Source organism: Juglans microcarpa x Juglans regia, chromosome 1D (genome assembly GCF_004785595.1).
Source record: "Juglans microcarpa x Juglans regia isolate MS1-56 chromosome 1D, Jm3101_v1.0, whole genome shotgun sequence".
Taxonomy (NCBI): Eukaryota; Viridiplantae; Streptophyta; class Magnoliopsida; order Fagales; family Juglandaceae; genus Juglans; species Juglans microcarpa x Juglans regia.
In genome coordinates, this window is record NC_054594.1 from 935,231 (window position 1) to 954,322 (window position 19,092).

The 19,092-nt window shown below is 35.2% G+C and overlaps 3 protein-coding genes across 3 annotated transcripts; all 3 read left to right on the forward strand.

Annotated features, from left to right (window-relative positions):
• The first annotated feature begins 4,124 nt into the window (after positions 1–4,124).
• On the forward strand, positions 4,125–7,289 carry LOC121256189 (subtilisin-like protease SBT1.7). Its single transcript, XM_041156862.1, has one exon. It carries the CDS (start codon positions 4,697–4,699, stop codon positions 6,998–7,000), a length of 2,304 nt encoding a protein of 767 aa, XP_041012796.1. The 5' UTR covers positions 4,125–4,696; the 3' UTR covers positions 7,001–7,289.
• Positions 7,290–7,720: 431 nt separating this feature from the next.
• Positions 7,721–8,467, forward strand: LOC121256227. The gene has a single exon (XM_041156920.1). The coding sequence runs from the start codon at positions 7,946–7,948 to the stop codon at positions 8,210–8,212; it is 267 nt and encodes an 88-aa protein (XP_041012854.1). The 5' UTR covers positions 7,721–7,945; the 3' UTR covers positions 8,213–8,467.
• An 8,494-nt stretch (positions 8,468–16,961) lies between these two features.
• On the forward strand, positions 16,962–18,002 carry LOC121268103. The gene has a single exon (XM_041172235.1). The coding sequence runs from the start codon at positions 16,962–16,964 to the stop codon at positions 18,000–18,002; it is 1,041 nt and encodes a 346-aa protein (XP_041028169.1).
• Positions 18,003–19,092: the final 1,090 nt, after the last annotated feature.

Genomic DNA, 19,092 nt, shown 5'->3' on the forward strand with positions numbered 1-19,092 from the left:
GCAAAAAATTATAAACAATTAGAGTTCTGGTTAAGATTACAATTAAAACTCTTTATAAACGGCAAAAATTTCTTATCCTCGAATAATGTGCAAACTTTATTCATCTTCCTCTTGTATTGAATTGCATACATTAAAGTATGCATCCTATAAATGTAATTGGAAGACATCTCGCGTGACAATAATGCTTTAAGTTGTTTAACAAGTGGACTAAAGGGCGTTCACATAAATATATAGGACAGTTGTTTGCAGTTTTGCTTCCTTATTTTCAATCTTCCTTTTCTAACTCCTAGCCACACAGGTAGGTAGAAATGGCAAACAAAAGTGTTCATGGTCCCGATCTATATATGTCAACAGCATGATGAGCAAGCAATTGTATGCCCTACAGAATAAACAGTTGATCATGAAACCACCTACATAGAAATTATTTCAACCAGGAAAAATGCTTCAATGATTGGGTAATGCAGGGTCCCAAATTACACTCTAAAGTCAGTGCTATGTCAGTTATGATTCATGAATTGTGTGGTTGAGGTTTCTGTTGAAAGAAAGAATCTGTAAAACCAAGAGTGAAACGAAAACAACTTTTAGTTTGCTGCATCCACATTCAAAGATAGTAGATTAGAAGTTATGAATTCCATGACATCATGTTCTTTCAATTTTAGCCAACTTGATATCGGGGACCGCTTTGTAGATTCTAACTTCTCCTCTTTATATTTCCATATTATACTGATTTCAAACTTTAGGTCTTGTTTGGTTATACAGTTCAGATGAGATGAAATAAAATATTTTGAATAGTAATAAAATTTTTGAGTTAAGATGAGATGAAATAGTTTGTAAAAAAAATATGTTTGAATAGTGAAATGAGATGATATAGTTTTTAATTTTTGGGATTTGAAAAATGTGTGGATTCCATTGTTGATTAGAGAGCCCGAAAAGTGCACTGTTTATGTACTATTTACGTACTGTTTGTCAATTTTGCACCGTTCACTATCAGTATTTACTATTCATTTAAGTAGATTTTTTAAAATTTAGGGATGAAATATAGTATGTTTGGATAGGAAAAACTATTGTACAGTACAGACGAGATGAAACAATGAGATGTTTTCATCTCATCTATATTGGGTAACCAAATGTGGCCTTTAGTCTAAATATGGTTGGATTGATCGCAAGTGTCGGTACCCGCATCTTTTATGTCATGAAAGTAAGAGTGAAACTAAAGCAACGTTTAATTTGTTGCATATTTAGATATTAGTTTAGAAGTTCTCCAAATGGGTTTCAAGAGATGTCAATCATGCTCTTTTATTTTCAATGAACATGAGGTCGGGACCACTATGTAGGTCCTAATCATCTCTCCTCTTTATATATCCTTATTATACTTTTTGGGTTCTTTCACTCTTGGATCTAAATATTTTGAATGATTGTAGGAATCTTTAACACGCCCGCATCTTAGGTATGGAATTAAATTATTAGCAAAAAAAAAAAAAAAAGGAAACTGAGGAGCTAAAAGTTTAGCATTTCCTATCTATAGTGCATGCTCTCTGTTGCCAACTTGCGGCAATTTGTCTGATTCAACAGAGTTGGAGATCAACATGACCCGCAAAAAAGCCCAACTTAAATACTAAAAAAGACATCATGAGCAACTTCCTACGCAATTAAGGCTTCTAGAGACAGGCGATAAAGTTTGTATGCTGTGGTTAAGTTGGGAAGAAAGCAGAGCTGAATGGATAACGATTACCTTTCAGCTTACAGTATTAAGAAATATAGAACACGTACTTAATATCTTAGGATTCTTGAATGAATGTTATAAAACTTCAATTAGAATTAGAAATATGCAAATTATGATCATTCATGGCACAGGCCGGTTGGCATGTTCTGTTTTCTTTTTCTTTTTTCTTTTTCCTCACAAGGAATCGTCGCAAGTTTCTTTTAGCTTCCAAACTGTCACAATTATTTTCCATGGATAAAGCGAATGACTAATGAAGTCCTTTGTTAAATTTCTGCTACATTGAAAGCTGGTAGGAAGTTGGAAGGAAATGGAAGACACGAAAATTAATATGTACAAAGTAGTAGGTTGGAACCAGAGTCTAGCATAGATCGTCTGTCCAACCAACAGGAGACAACTGTAAAAGTACATGGTTGTTCTTGCAAATAAAAAAATAAAAATAAACAATATAAAATCAAGAACTTTATATTTAGTCACTTTTGCATATTTTTTATGTACTATATTGATGTGATTGGTTACATCATATTTTTTAATATAAAATAACTATTTTTATCAATCACATTAGTAGAGTGCACAAAGAATACACAAAAGTGATTATATGTAGTAGAATTCAAAAAATCTTAACTCAAATTATTTTAATATTATTCATAAATTTTTTATTTCATCTCAACTTACAAACCACGCACTCGGGTCCCGTTTGAAACTTGGATTGAACTGAGATTAATTCAGTTCAGTCTACATCTCAACTCAAAACCTCTTTACACGTCGAATCCACAATCTTTTTTAACTCAACACCTCTTTACATGTGAGACTCATAATCTTTTTCAACTTTTCATAAATATATCTAAACTTATTTTATATGAGCTTTACAAAATTCACTCTACTATCTCTACTCATTATTATTTATAAATAATTCAATTCATCTCAACTTAATTCAATATCCAAAACGAGGCTAAATTCTCACTCTATAATTGTTGAATAGTCAATAATTGTTGAACTCCTTTTCATAAGGGTCAATGTAGTCAAATCTCGCTTGTATTTAGAGATGAGTTGAGATGGTTTTAGATGAGTTAATAAAATATTATTATAATATTATTTTTTAATATTAATATTTTTTTGAAATTTAAAAAAGTTAAATTATTTATTATATTTTGTGTGAAAAATTAAAAAAATTATAATGATAAAATGAGATGAGTTGACATGAGTTTAGAATACAAACAAGACCTTGATGTCATCCACACTCGAGTCTTGACCATTCCTATCTTAGCCCTATTTTCAGGACTCATGCATCATACTGATATTCTTGGGAGAATCTGTAGTCCTATATGGCAAATGACAAAATTGGTCGACCCTTTTATGTTAAAGTAAAAACCTACGAAGACTATTGTGTAACACAAGTACCTCATCATGCAGAGAAGAATGAAAAACAGACTTCAATAATAATTCTGATCACAAGAACAGGAAGAAGAAGGAAATGCTAACAGTCCAATGTACTAGCAATAGCTAGTAGATAGCTTGCTCACACGGGGAAAGCTCTTTTTGAGTAAGTTTGGTTTTTTTTGTCTTTTGGGATGAACCCAAATATGTGTGAGCTGTATTTGGCTTGCTCTGAACTCTGAAAGAGACTAATCTGTCTCGAATAATCTAAAATCTAATGCTTATTAGCATTAGTAATCTGGTATCTTTGCCGTCCGTGATTGGCTGGCCCACTGGCCACTGGGACATAATTTTCCAGCGTCTAGAGTGGTTAACATTGGAATTCTCCCTGAAGTCCCGTGGGATTTTTTCTGGCCACTTTTTGGGGAAGGGAAAATAATGGTTAGGCTGGCGGATAAAATCATAAAGAAAACCCACCTATATTACATTATCACTCACCAACTAAGATGGAAGTTTAATTACTAGGGGATAGAAACCCGTGAACCAAAACGCGTAAACTTCAATATTCATTGAAACTCCAAACATGAGTCGACAGTATTGTTTTGTTTTCTGTTGTCAGCAGGAGAAAAATATAAAATATAATTCTATTTAATTATATACCAAACAAACAAATATGTGAACACTATCAAATTAATTAGTATAAGAAATATTTATATTTTTTTTATATGAGAAAAGGATTTCGAGCTCCTGATCTCTATTTTAAAAGTGGAGAGTTATATTTTAAATTGTCTGTTCCAAATGTTTCACATTAAAAAATGTTTTATAATATGTAGTAATGTAGCAATATGTAAATAAATGATATAGGTATGGGGTATGGCTCTGATAAGCACGGGAATGACGATTGAGCAATGTGTAACGTCGATGATTTAAATGTTGATGCTACGGGTAGATGATCGGAAAACGCATAATTCAACTAAATTCCTTGCCAATAATTTATAAATTTATGAGTGTGCAGGAAAAGATGAAGCAAAACCAGTCACCCTATCCTTATTTGTTCTGAAAACTCCTCATTTCTTGCGGTGTGAATACTTTGGACAACTTGTGTTTTATGGGCCCATCACAGTATGGGGTATAAAGTGTGAGATTTAATTAAAGGGTGTAAATGCAGGGACGATGTTCTTGGCCTTTGGTCTTGCTACTCTGAATAAAGCATTTGGGGGTCGGTGCTCGGTGCTCTTTCATCTGCAAAAGTAAAAAATTGCACCCCAGCTAGCAGCAGATAGCTTATTACCCAGAAGAAGATAACAGAAACTGTGAGATATTGAATAAACGCTGGAATACACGTTATGAAAGCTAAAGGCTCCAGCTTCCTTTGCTCAGCAGTTTCAACTCCTTCCTCCCTTTTTGTCTTTTAACGTAATTATTCACAGAATCAGACAAACATCCACCGTCCCTACACACTCTCTCTCACCCATGCATGATTTCCTGCACACCTTTCGTAGCTGTTCACGTTAAAACGTAAGAGTTTCTAAAGCTTCTCACTAAACTGATCGCTATCTGATCTCTCTCTGGGATCGATCAGGAACGTAACTAAGGAAGATGAAGACGACGTTTAAGAAAATCACCACTCTGGTGATTTTTGCACTTCTGGGTTTATGCCACGTTTTCGCGGTAGCTGTAGAGAAGAGTACCGATGCACATCAGAGATCGACATACATTGTTCACATGGCCAAATCCGAAATGCCGGCGAGTTTCGAGCACCACTCGCACTGGTACGACTCGTCACTCAAATCGGTGTCCGACACAGCCGAGATGATATACACCTACGAGAATGTAATACACGGCTTCTCCACAAGACTGACAGCCGAGGAAGCCCTTTTGCTCGGAAGCCAACCTGGAATTCTGTCCGTGTTGCCTGAGTTGACATACGAGCTTCACACGACTCGGACCCCTGAGTTCCTTGGGCTCGAGAAAAGCGAAAGTATGATCCCTGAAGCCAAATTAGCGAGTGAGGTCGTTATCGGAGTCTTAGACACCGGTGTTTGGCCTGAGAGCAAGAGCTTCGACGACAGCGGGATCGGCCCCGTACCAAGTAGCTGGAAAGGCGCGTGCGAAACGGGTACCAATTTCACCTCCTCGAACTGCAATCGAAAATTAATCGGCGCAAGGTACTTCTCTAAAGGCTACGAGGCAGCATTAGGTCCTATCGATGAAAGCAAGGAGTCCAGATCTCCCAGAGACGACGACGGCCATGGCACTCATACTTCAACCACGGCAGCCGGGTCGTCAGTGGGAGAAGCAAGCCTGCTCGGTTACGCGCCAGGGACAGCGCGAGGGATGGCCACGCATGCGAGAGTCGCTGCATACAAGGTCTGCTGGGTTGGAGGCTGTTTTAGCTCCGATATCTTAGCCGCCATGGACAAGGCAATTGACGACAATGTGAACGTCCTCTCCATGTCGCTCGGTGGTGGAATGTCAGATTATTTCAAAGACAGTGTCGCAATCGGAGCTTTTTCGGCAATGGAGAAGGGAATCCTTGTCTCTTGCTCTGCCGGAAACGCGGGTCCCACTCCATCCAGTCTATCCAACCTGGCGCCGTGGATCACAACCGTAGGAGCTGGAACACTGGATCGCGATTTCCCGGCATATGTCAGCCTCGGTAACGGCAAAAATTATTCCGGCGTTTCGCTCTACCGAGGAAACTCTTTGCCCGAGACTTTAACACCGTTTATATACGCTGGTAACGCGAGCAACTCTACCAGCGGTAACTTGTGCATGATGGGTACGTTGGCACCCGAAAAAGTCGCGGGCAAGATCGTGTTATGTGACCGAGGCGTGAACGCCAGAGTTCAGAAAGGAGCTGTGGTGAAAGAAGCCGGTGGCGCCGGCATGGTTTTGGCCAACACCGCCGCTAACGGCGAAGAATTGGTCGCCGATGCTCATCTTTTGCCTGCGACTTCGGTGGGTGAGAGGTCCGGCAACGCAATAAAAAATTACCTCTTTACGGATCCTAAACCAACGGTGACGATTCTGTTTGAAGGAACCAAGATTGGGATTCAGCCTTCTCCGGTGATCGCAGCATTTAGTTCGAGGGGGCCAAATTCGATCACGCCGGAGATTCTGAAGCCGGACATCATCGCACCGGGTGTCAACATCTTAGCAGGATGGTCCGGAGGCGTGGGCCCTACTGGTTTGTCCATTGATACCAGACGTGTGGCGTTCAACATTATCTCAGGCACATCAATGTCTTGCCCACACGTGAGTGGACTCGCGGCGCTCGTCAAGGCGGCTCACCTGGACTGGAGCCCCGCGGCTATTCGGTCAGCCCTCATGACCACGGCGTACACGGCCTACAAGAAAGGCGAGAGCTTACTCGACGTTTCCACCGGAAAACCGGCCACACCGTACGATTACGGTGCCGGCCACGTGAATCCGATAGCAGCTCTCAATCCAGGACTCGTCTACGATTTGGCGGCGGAGGATTACCTAAACTTCGTCTGTGCCTTGAATTACACCGAGTCACAGATAAACAGTCTAGCGAGGAGGAAATTCACATGCGACACCAGTAAGAAATATAGTTTGAACGATCTTAATTACCCTTCTTTTAGTGTGGTTTTTAGTAGTAGCCGGTCGAGCGTGGTCAAGCACACGCGAACTCTTACGAATGTGGGCTTGCCGGGGACGTATAAAGTGTCTGCAACTTCGGATAACCCCTCAGTTAAAATCAGCGTGGAGCCAGACTCGCTGAATTTCAGTGAAACCAACGAGAAGAAAGCCTATGCTGTGACATTCACTGCCACGGGTTCGTCGTCGAGTACGGATAGCTTCGGTCGTCTGGAGTGGACGGACGGGAAGCACACAGTGGCAAGTCCTATAGCGATCACCTGGAGTATTAATGGTTAATAATTTGGAGTATGAAAAAGGGATGGGACAAGGTGGCCTGAATTTATCGCACACTAAAAGTGGGGTGTGATAATTTGATTTCCTTATTTATATGTTTTTATTAAAATGCTTTAAATGCCATTGTTTATCAGCTAATTACAATGGAAGCTGGATTAGGTGTTTGATGTTGTTCTCTGAGAGAGAAAATTTAACATGGGGAAAACCCATGGAATGGAGGATGATTTCTTTCTTGGTGTACAGTATGTTCTTGATGATGATATTTATGCATGCCTATTGAAGAATTGTTGGAGATCGGCTTTCTATATCCTACATCGCAATGTCTACGGCTAGTATATATTTTGTGATGGTCATTCTTAATTTTTCTTTGTGATGTTCATCGGAAACTCAAATGCTAAATTTCAGAGAACGAGCATGCCTATTTTGTGAAGAAACCAAAAGGCCGCTTGCAAGCTTTCTGTAAGAGATTTTTCCTGCGTGGGGGGGCCTCTTTCAAGGCCATCAAGGCTCAGCCGCGCGCTCAGCCTCTACCTACAGCATTGGGCCAAAAAATCGATTGATCGGGATAACAGGTTGTCTTTGACCCTGGAAAAGATTTGATTTTCCTGTGTTTTTCTTTTTCATTTCCCTTTAGGCCCATTAAGCCATGACTGTGGAGAGCAACCTGTGTCCAAATCATGATCTTATCCACGTCGGGACGACCTTTTCCATGTTTGGTTATCTGGAGGCGAAATTGCCGAATCTTGATCGCTTCATGCATGTCCCCCGGGGGAGCCACGTGGAGTACGTAATTGATAATGAACTGACACGTTACGTCAAACGTGGAGAAGTTAGGAACAGTATAAGAAACCACGCAAGAAGAATTAATCAAAGCCATCCATTTATTGAATAGACATAGCTAGCGGAAGTTCACAAATCGAAACAGATCGAGAAGAAAGAAAAAGGATAATGGAGAAGCAGCAGGAGCAGAGGGAGAGAAAACCAGAGAATGAAGAGAAGGATAAGTTAGAAGGGCTTCCTTGGGAGGAAAGCCCCTACGTGAAGTACAATGACCTAGAAGATTACAAGCGTCAAGGCTATGGTACGGAAGGGCATCTCCAGCCGAAGCCCGGTCGAGGTGCTGGCTCCACCGATGCCCCCACTCTCTCTGGTGGCACCGCTGTCTCCTCCCAGGCACCTGACGCTGCTGCCACTCGTGCCATGAACCGCCCCTAACTTAAAATATTTGTGAAATGCGGGTATAAGAGTGATGTGGAAGTTGTTTGGAAAAGAAAACGTTTGTTTACTTTTAGAAAATAATGTTTGTAATTGAAGTGTAGTGGCGACCGTTAAAAAAAAGAGTTTGTCATGGGGCGACTTGTTTCGATGTGACAAAAGCTTTTGGTTACGAAAAAAAAACTTGTAACGTTTAACATTTTCTTGTTTACCCACATAGCCATAATATTTATACTTTTGGAAGTTTTCATTCTCTCTTAAGTGGCTCCATTTTGCATTTAAAAGACGCGCATTTTGTTTAGGAGTTTTCCTGCGCCATGAACAGCCATTTTGTTTACCAAAGGAAACATTCTCTCTCATTTTATAGAGTTTTCTTCTAGTTTCAGCCTCTAGTTTTTTGTCATTTTAATGTTCACGTCGATGTTGGTCAAAACAGAGGGCGGTTTGTTGGGTAATGCACCATGTATTGGTATTGCCCTATTTGTAAACATCAATCACAAATTTGGTTGTCTTCGGTCCATTCCACAAATGGGCCATCTAGATAGAGCAATTAATAATTATATAAAGAAACTTTATTTTTATCGCATCATGAGCATAATTAATTTTTAAAAAAAAAAAGATGAATTTTTTTATTTCATATAATCATTATAATTTTTTTAAATTTTTATATAAAATATAATTAATTTTTTAATTTTTTTAAATCTCAAAATAAAAATTATATTTTAATAATATTTTATTCAACTTTTATATCATCTTACTTATGTAATCAAATGAGGCTTACTTTATTATAAAAGTAAATTTTTAATTTAATATATTATATCAAATTATATTATTTTATAAATTTATTTTTATAAAATCTATCTAAAAACAAATAAAATAACTAAAATTAAACTGTAATGGGTGGGCCGTGGTCGTGTCTCTCCCCTTCCACAGTGGTGGGTCGAATGACTCGAATCCCATCCTCCTGGTCGGCCGCCTGAGTGCAGGCTGCCAGGCTTGCGGCCACCACCTGCCAGAGTAGTATTTTATTCGTAAAAAGAACTGAAGAAAAAATCTAGATGTTTTTGGAAAAAAAAAAAATATATATATATATATATATATATATATATTATTTAGTTACCTGCTGCTTCTCTTGGAACCAAAATGGGGCACAGCAAAGTAATTTTTATAGTGTGATTTCAGAATTAAATTTTAGTATCTTTGGTCAGTCAATAGATTAATGAATGATTATTTAAAAATTTGTACCTAAGGACTGTTTAAAATTAGGGGTGGCTATTCAGTGTTCGTGGATCGTGTTCGTGTCGTGTCAAGTCATAGACATTTAGTTATATGAATCAACCCGACCCTAACACGTTAACCTAAATGTGTCAAAATTTTAAGTCCTAATTTGTCCTATTTAAATAACAAGTTTACTTGTTTTGATCAGTTTAATAATTAATTAGAAATAGATTAACACGACACAACTCATTTCAACCTAATTCATATAAACGAGTTGAACTAATACGCATAACTCATTTGATTTGATTAACATAATTTTAGTTAAAATCTATATTTATTAGTAGTCATGACTCACAATATCTGAAAAAACAAGAAGACTATTTACTAATAAAAAATATCAATATTTTTCAAATTTATAATAAAATCAATATTATAGACCCTATAATAACAAATATGAACAAAGGTCTAGAATTACAATCCCAATAATAAAAATATAATCATGTTAAAAAATATCAATATTATAACTCAATAATAATAAAATTGTAATTTTGGAATAAAATATAAACGAATTATTGCAGGTTGATTTCAGATTAAGCAGGTTGACGGTGATTAACGCGTTTATTAATCATGTATTAACGGGTCAATCCATTTTTACCCGAACCTATTTATATCAAATTCAAACATGTTAATTTCGTATTGTTAAGTTTACAAGCAGTCTCCCGTATTACCATCTCTATTTAAAATCAAACAAATCCGGAGCAAGATCAGGTGAATTTATTAAAAAAAAAAAAAGGAATTAATCCTTACATAAGTACATCATAGCTTGTAATTTTCTTGGTCGAACAAAAAGAGATGGTGCACTAAGTACTTAAAAGCTTTAAACAGTAAATAAAATGGCTCTCAAATTAAATTTCCATATGATAATCTATATTCCTAAAGAAAAATGCTGAGTACAAGTGCCTCATGTAAGCGGTGAGTAAACGCCAGCTGATGTGGAAAAATGCAAACGCACCGTTTCAAAAAACTAGAGCGCACCGTATTGAGGCTTTCCTCAGTTTCCCTCCTCAATTCTTTCATACTCTCAGCATTTCCGTTTAAGCACCTTCCATGCAAGAAGCGCAGCCTCCTCAAAACCATCTAAGTCACGAAACTTTATTGCATATTGACTCTCAGGCTATACCCTGCTCAGCCTCTCCTCCATTTTTTTTCACTTCTTTAGATCTATAGTTCTTCATGTTTAATTAGCACTCACAAAGATCATTCATAAATGTGTATTTATTTTTCACTCATAAGATGGAATTGAGGAATCAAATAACTGGCGACTTTATACTATTTTAGAAGAAGAAGAGTCAGAGTTTGCAACCAACGTTGAAAGTCTAAAGCCTCTGAAGATTGATGAAATTTTGAGTTTAAAGATCGAATGGAAGAGATCCAAAAGGTTTACAAGAGCTACTCGGACAAAATTTGAAAACTGGGTTTGGGAGAAATAGTCGAAATGGGTTTGGGAGAAATCTATTAATCATGAAATTCAGTATTTTTCTTCATTGCCAAATGAAATCTAATAAATGAGTTTGTTTTTCTTGGGGAAGAAATGCTTTTCAGAGAAAGGCCGCCGATTTGTGGTTTCTGTAAGAAAGCGTTTTTCTTCATTGCCAGATGAAATCTAATAAATGGGTTTGTTTTTCTTGGGGAAGAAATGTTTTTCAGAGGAAGGCCGATTTGTGGTTTCTGTAAGAAATAGGTTTGGATTCTCTTATAATAAATGATTTTATTTATGGATTTGAAGGAGAAGTTAAAGGAGGTGGAAAAGTGCTTAGATCCTCAACTATGGCATGTTTGCGCCGGTGGAATGGTGCAAATGCCCTCAGTCAACGCGAAGGTCTTCTACTTCCCTCAGGGGCATGCCGAGCATGCATGTAGAAATGTCGATTTCCAGAGCTATTAGAGGGTTGTGCCGTTTATTCCTTGTAGAGTTTGTGCTGTGAAATACACGGCCGATCCCGAGACCGATGAGGTTTTCGTCAAGATGAGACTGGTTCTTGTGAATGCCAATGAGCTGGACTTTGAAGATGATGGGATTGGAGGGATTAATGGGTCTGAAGATGAGACTGGTTCCACGGCTGGATTACTCGGCGGATCCCTCTCCAAACAATCTTTCTGCGGTTGAAACTCCTTAGCTGAAGATGAGAAGCACAAATCGCTAAAGAAAATCAGAGGAAGAAGATGAGAAGTGAAACGGGAATCAAATCCGAAATCCACAACACTTTTTTTTTTAATTAACAGCAGCTGCCACGTCATCAGCCGACTGCACGGCGACTGTAGCTGGTGACTGTATATAGCAGAATTGATTCCTAAAATGGGTTTTAGTTTATATATAAAAAAATGATAAACACATATCACTTTTTATAACACATTATATCAGTTTTTAAAACGAAGAATAATTTAGTAAAATATTTTATAAAAATTACATCATTTTACAATATAATACTCGCAACGTATGTCAAGACGAGACAAAAGTGCTTGATGATTGCATGGATTGAGCAGTTCCGACTAGTGATTCCTGTTACCATTGCATGCGTCGAAACGACGTTCTTCCAATCCATTTGGTAGGAAGATATATGATATATCGATCGTGGGTTAGCACTGATCGACAATCAATTCCTAATTAGCATTAAATGTAATATTCTCAAAGTATTATTTTTTGGGACCGGATGAGCTTGCAGGTACCACGGAGCTTGGAAGAGATAAAAAGAGATTGAGGTCATTCATCTATATATATTTCCTTTTTTTGCAAATTGCATAAAGAGATTTAAGAGATTAGGTTAAAGTCGGATCAGCTTTATCCCATTTAGAAGATATATAAATATATATATATATATATATATATATATTTAAACCGGCAATCTCTATTTTCTCTTTTTAAAAAGAAAAATTGAAACCATTGAGCTCTATTTCATCTAATCATTATTTAATCATTACAACTTTCTTAAATTTTTAAACAAAACATAAAAATTAATTTAAAATGTTCAAATTTCAAAACAAAAATGATATTAAAAAAATTATATTCTAACAATATTTTAACTTTATAATATTTTTATTCAACTTTTTTTTTCTCATTTTTCAAAACCCAATAAAACATTTTAACTCAAACAATATCACTACTATTCACAAACTATTTCACTACTATTTATAGATTTTTTTTATATCATTCCATTCCTCAAATATCCCTTAAATCTCAATCTTAAAACATCTGTTTTCATGAGAACTGAGTATTAAATTATGTATTTTTAAATTAAATAGCCATATTTAATTACTCTTTTAAGTAAATTTCTTAACCCACCATACATGTTTCCTCTTATGTATAAAGTAATGCTATGCATGCAATATTAACTAAGAGGATGATATATATATATATATATATTATTGAAAAAAATGACTTTTGTATACCTAATATTGCCCTCTTCTCAATGTACCTAATAAATTTCTCAAACCTTCCTATTGATGAAAGCCCTCAGTTTCAATTGGTTGCCATTCTTGCTGTGGATAATATTTGGTGTTTGAGAAATCAAATTGTTCATGATTCACTCAGCCCAGGTCCAAGAAGTTGTGTCTGAAGATCTCAATTTATACAAAAAAACATTGTAATGCTTGGGGTAATAAACAAATGATTAACTCTGAGAATTGGAAGCCTTCGCCAAAAGACCATTTCTTATTAACATTTGATGTGGCTGTAAGAGACACAGGTAGTATAGCAACGACAATCTACAGATCAAAAGAGGGTTCATTGAAAATTGTTGTAACCAGTTCTATAAGATGTCAAAATCCGAAATAAGGTGAAGCTCATGCAACTTTGTATATAGGTAATTATAAAAGAAGCAAAATAACATCTTATCAAAAAGCTTACAATTAAAGGGAATTCTCGAATAGCAATCCAAGCAATTGAGGAACATAAAAAGTTTCAAACTGGACAATAGAGCCTTTAGCTAGAGACACCATTCATATTGCAATAGTTTGATAGTACGTTGGTTAATATTAGGAAAATATATCGAGATCACAATCAATACGGGATTCCATTATCTAAAGGGTAAGACTATTCGTCTTAATTCCGAACCGAAAACCCGAGTATACTTGGCCCTGGTTAGCCCGGTTATGATCCGGGTCGGAATCTGGATTTTTGAAACCCAGAAATCCAAGTTCTGGGTTGTACCTGAGTTTTTTTTTTTTTTTAACAAAAGCTTATTTATTATTATTATTATTATTATTATTATTTAATAAGTACATAGTTTTGAAAAGCATTTTTTTTAATCTAAAAGCCTATATTTTATAAAACTAAAAATATATCAAAATGGAAAACTAATTCACCTTATATAAACATTCCCCTTATTTCAATTCACCAATGCATGCTAGATTTTCATAATGATATATATCATTCTTTTACACGCTTGTAACTTGTCTATATATATATATATATATATATATATATAGTAGGCTTCTTAATTTGTAACTCGTTTAGTTTCATGGGTAAATGAATTTAATTTGGCCGCATGCATCCTGTGAAAACTACGCGCGTCTTGCTTATAAATCAAAGCCAAATCATTGTTTGGAAAAGACTAATTAGAGAGGGGACCTGGCCCCTTGAACTATTGAATCACATTCAGTCAATCACAAGTCGTCCATGACAAAACATTTTATCTTCATGTGCACCCATTTGTACACCACAAACATCACCAAGACAAACCAAACCATCCATCTCTGCTGTAAAATCTAACCTACCCAACCTACCTACCCTACCTAGCTAGCTAATCATGCACGAAAAATAATTTCAAAAAATGATCATACCGCATGCAATCGTCTCAACTTATGGAAAAAAATTACATTCACATAATTTTTATATATTATATTTGTATTATTATTTTTTTTATAAAAATTTAATAAATAAATAATGAATAAAAGAATTAAATTGGTTTAAAAAGAATAAATTCAAAAAATATATATAAAAAAATATAATGTGGGGAGGTTGAAAGGTTGTGCTCCAACTTGTAAACAAAGATCAGGTGACGATTGATGATACGGTTCATTGAACTTGTAATATCTAAAACTATTTGTGCGAGAATATTGAAGCTGAAAGGACAAAGAGAATCAGACAAATTATAACCGGATACGTCTTTTTCTTTTAACCCTGCCCTTTATATACTTTTCTTACCACTAACGTACGACTGTTATATTGGTGAGATTTTCTACTTTCCTCTCTGATCCGTTGGTTTCCTTCGGTAGCTATTCAAATTTCAACCAAAACTTTTTTGGAAAATGATAATATGATCCTGAGTCTGCTACTTCAATTTGATCGGCTTGTATATTTTATTTTATTTTTTAATATTTTTTTATTTAATAATTAAGAAAGTAATTGTTAATATATTAATATTTTTTATTTTTTAAAAATATTTAAACATATTTAAAAAATATTTAAAATCAAAAAAAGAAAAGTACAATTTATATTACGAACGCACCAAATCGACAAACTCAACGCCATAGTAGCACTACCCAAGCTTTTTATACAGAGTAGTGATCCCTGATTCCCTGCCCTGCCCCACTTGAGCAAGGCGTGTTTTTGGTATTAATGGAACGCTAGTATTTTTTTTTTGTTTTTTCGTTAGGTCCATTAAGTCCTATTTTATTAGAAGACCCTTAAAATATTTGATTATTTGACGTGTAGCTCTTTTGTAGAATTTAATAAAAGATCATGTTTTACCAAAATGTCTTTAAAACTCTTGACTATTTGACGTATAACTCCTTTGTAGAATCCAATGAAAAATTATGTTTTACCAAAAGGTCTTTAATAGTCCTGCAGTGCACATGAATTGACGTCTCTTTTTCATGTCTTTTTTATTTCGACAGTGCACTCATTTTTCTTTCTTTTTGTTTCAATTTTTTTAAATAAATATATATAGAAAGTAAATTGATAATTCAATATAGATGCAGATAAATGCTTATACTTTTTTAAAATTTATATTTTTTTTATTCTTTTAATTTATATTTTTTGTCTTTATTTAATCTTATATTTTATTTTTCTAGACAAATAAATTACTGACTTTTTATTTATTTTTATTTAAAACATTATGTCACGTGCATTCCAGAACAAACCACCCGAGACCATTCTCATATATATATATATATATATATATATATATATATATATATATATCATAATCCCGTGGGCGAGGGGTGTTGGTTGTTTTTAATAAGAGTTTTGCTAGATACAAGCGAGTTCGTGCACCATATCACGTATCGATGATTTTTTTAATTTAAAAAAAATAAAAAAAAATTTAAGAGAAGAAGAAAATCTCCTATATTATAAAAATTATTTTCATCTTTAATTCACATTATTTCGTTAAATATATATATTATATATTAATATTGATACACGAATTGGTGCACCAATTTACTTGCAATAAGATTTTTCTTTTTAATAAATAATTTATAACTGTTTTTTTTCTTTTTTGGTCAGAAAATACGACCAATGATCAGGTCCTTTCCGCTTCCATGCAAGGAAAAGACACAATCTATACCCGGCTGCAGTGTGCTTGGCAAGAAAAAAGAAAACTGACGATATTTGGTTGCTGGGTTAGTGTTGGGACTTGGAAATTGGTATTGCAGAGGATTCTTTTGTAGGGCACAGTTTTATCAAAGTGGAGTTCTTGATGGCAATATGTCATGAAATTTGTGAGTATAGAGGCGGATTGGATTGCAATTAGAAAGATAGGTTGGGGAGAAAGAGAGTTTTGATAGAATTTTGGGATTAATTCTTTATTTTTTTAAAATTAAAAAAAATTGATATAGCACTGACATGTGACACACGTTTAGGTGCGATTAGATAGTGATTTGAGATTTGATAGAATGAATTGAGATGAAAGTTAAAAATTAAATAAAATATTATTAGAATATTATTTTTTAATATTATTATTATTTTGAGATTTGAAAAAGTTAAATTATTTATTATATTTTATATAAAATTAAAAAAATTATAATAATGAGATGGAATGAAATCCTTATTGTATCCAAACAAATCTAGTCTTTATCTCAACATAGTAAAAAAGTCTAGTTTTAGGTGTTGTTTGGGATAAAGGATCTCATCTCATCTCTTTTTAAACATTATTTAATTTTAAATGGTTAAAATTTTCACCTAATTACAAATTTTTTAAATTTTCAAATAAAATATAAAAAATAATTTGATTTTTTTATTTTAAAATAAAAATTATATTATAATAAAAGTTTAATTTTATAATATTTTATTATTATTTTTTTAAATCTCTTAAAATTATTTAAGTACTATTTACGAATAATTTGATGGTGATCTTATCTCATTTCATAATTCATCTTATCCCATTCTCCGATGCTCTTTGTATTTTATTTCACCTTTAAATACCTTCCTCTCTCGATGGATCTTATTCTCTCTTTTCTGTTATCTCCACAAGATCAGAGTCGAAACAGTTCTTAAAAAGAAAACGTTATCTCCTGACTTCTACCACTGGAGATGGAAATAAACTTTGGCACACAAACATGGCCTGAACACTCTGACTCAGAGCAAGATCAGTTAGCAGAAGAAGATGAAGATTTGTCTTTCTGTGATCTCCCGGTCATTAGCTATTTTACCAAAGAAGACGATGGCCAATCAAGAAAAGAAGATGCTTCGGCCGCTGAAACCCAGGAATTAGAGTTCGATTTCGGTGCAAAGGGAGGCTCAACTTTGAAAGAATCAGCAATGTGTGCGGCCGACGAGGTTTTCTTTCAAGGCCGAATCCTTCCACTACGCGTCTCGGTCAGCTCAGACACTGGGTTAACCCTTTTCCGGCATGAAAGCAGCCAGAAGATCAGTACCCAGTGCATATCAAGGTCCGAGTCCCTGGACCATGGTTCAATGGGTACTGGGTCAGGGTCCAATAGCAACAATAGCAGCAGAAGCAGCAGTACTAGAAGTTCTCACAACTCATCAGGCAGCTGCACTACTGGCTCGACCTATACCATCGAGCGAACTTCCAAGCAAACGAGACTCCAAAACCATCTTCTTTCATGCCCAAGTCCCAAACCCCAGGTCAGACTTTCCAATACTCGACAAGGAAGTCTCGATACTCGGAGCCGGAACTCATCCTCACGGGACTATTTACGGCTGGGTTTGGTTCCTACTCCTGAGATTGAAATGCTAGACCTTAAAGTTCGTAGAAGCAGCAGTGTCAACACAAGTGTTGGCGGTAGTAGAAATAGTAGGGTCACTGCCGAAAAGAGCTGTTATGATTCCGACATGGTAGAGCAGAGGAGGCCTGCAGGATTCTTGGAGAAAAGAATCGGACGGCTGTTGAGTGGTTGTAAGTGTACAGAGGCAGTTTCGTCAAACGTTGTCATCATGAAGAGTAATGCAAATGTCGCAACGCAAACCAAGAAAGAAAATCTGATGGGGTCGAAGCTGAGGAGGAAGCAATTGCAAGAACAAAAGCAGCAGGGAAAGCAAGCCATGTCGAGTCATCGAACATTTGAATGGATAAAGGAGCTTTCGCATGCAGGGCTTCTGGCTCCTTGAGGATCAGACTCGTTAACAATATGCATCGCATCGCATGCCTGTGTACTCTCTTAAGTTTCATTGTCTTTTCGTTTTGGCTTATCCTTTAGTTTATTAGATTATGATATGGCAGTGGGGCTCTGTTAACAAGAACTCTCTCTAGAGCCAGCTTCTATATATTCACTTTTATCTCCAAGGTTATATAAATATATATATATATATATATATATATGGTATTGTTGATCAATTTTCAGAATTATTATATATAAAAAAACGAAATAACGTCACGTAAATATAAGATCATAAGATGATAATATTTTTTTTTAGCAGAAATAAGATGAGAATACTCTTTGATGAGACTAGCTACAACAAATAAAATGATTGAGATTTTAAACGTGATGGGTGGAAATGACTCGGTACCTCATCAGAGGTGACGGTGTTGGTGGTGGTGCTTGTCATGATTAAAGTGTGAAAATTGATGCTTTTATGGTTGAGTGGTGTGTGTGAAATATGGAAATGCCATCTCATGATCTATCACAATGGCACACGAGAGTAACAGCGAAGAAAAGAGAATAGTGGAAAAAGGTAATGAAAAAAGGGGGTTCCAAAAAATGGGTAAAAGGTCGTTGAAATCAGATTGGATATCGATCTAAATTCATATTATCAAATTATTATAATTTTTTAAAATTTTAATATAAAATATAATAAATAATTCAATTTTTTAAATTTTAAAATAATAATATTATTAAAAAATAATATTATAATAATATTTTATTCAACTCTTATCTTAACTCAATTCAATTCAATTTAACGTTAAACTGCATCCTAAATAAGGAAAAATAGGTTAAAAAAAATAAAAAAAGAAGGAAAAGAATATTACAGGAAGGGTTTGAAACGAATATATTGGACAATTATTCTTTCCATTTTCCGAGTCTCTTTAATGATTTATCTATTGAATGGTGCATTGGAAGATGTGCCTTCTTCGAAGGAAAGGGCAAGAGATATGTTTTTTTTTTTTTTTTTTGGCAAGATTCTAGTGATATAAAACATAAAGCAGTACAGTACAATACATAGATCATAGAGATCTATAAGATTTAAATAATTACAAAGA

Excerpts from the sequence above, each read along its gene's own strand:
- LOC121256189 (XM_041156862.1), top strand. The coding sequence starts at position 4,697 with ATGAAGACGACGTTTAAGAAAATCACCACTCTGGTGATTTTTGCACTT.
- LOC121256227 (XM_041156920.1), top strand. The coding sequence starts at position 7,946 with ATGGAGAAGCAGCAGGAGCAGAGGGAGAGAAAACCAGAGAATGAAGAG.
- LOC121268103 (XM_041172235.1), top strand. The coding sequence starts at position 16,962 with ATGGAAATAAACTTTGGCACACAAACATGGCCTGAACACTCTGACTCA.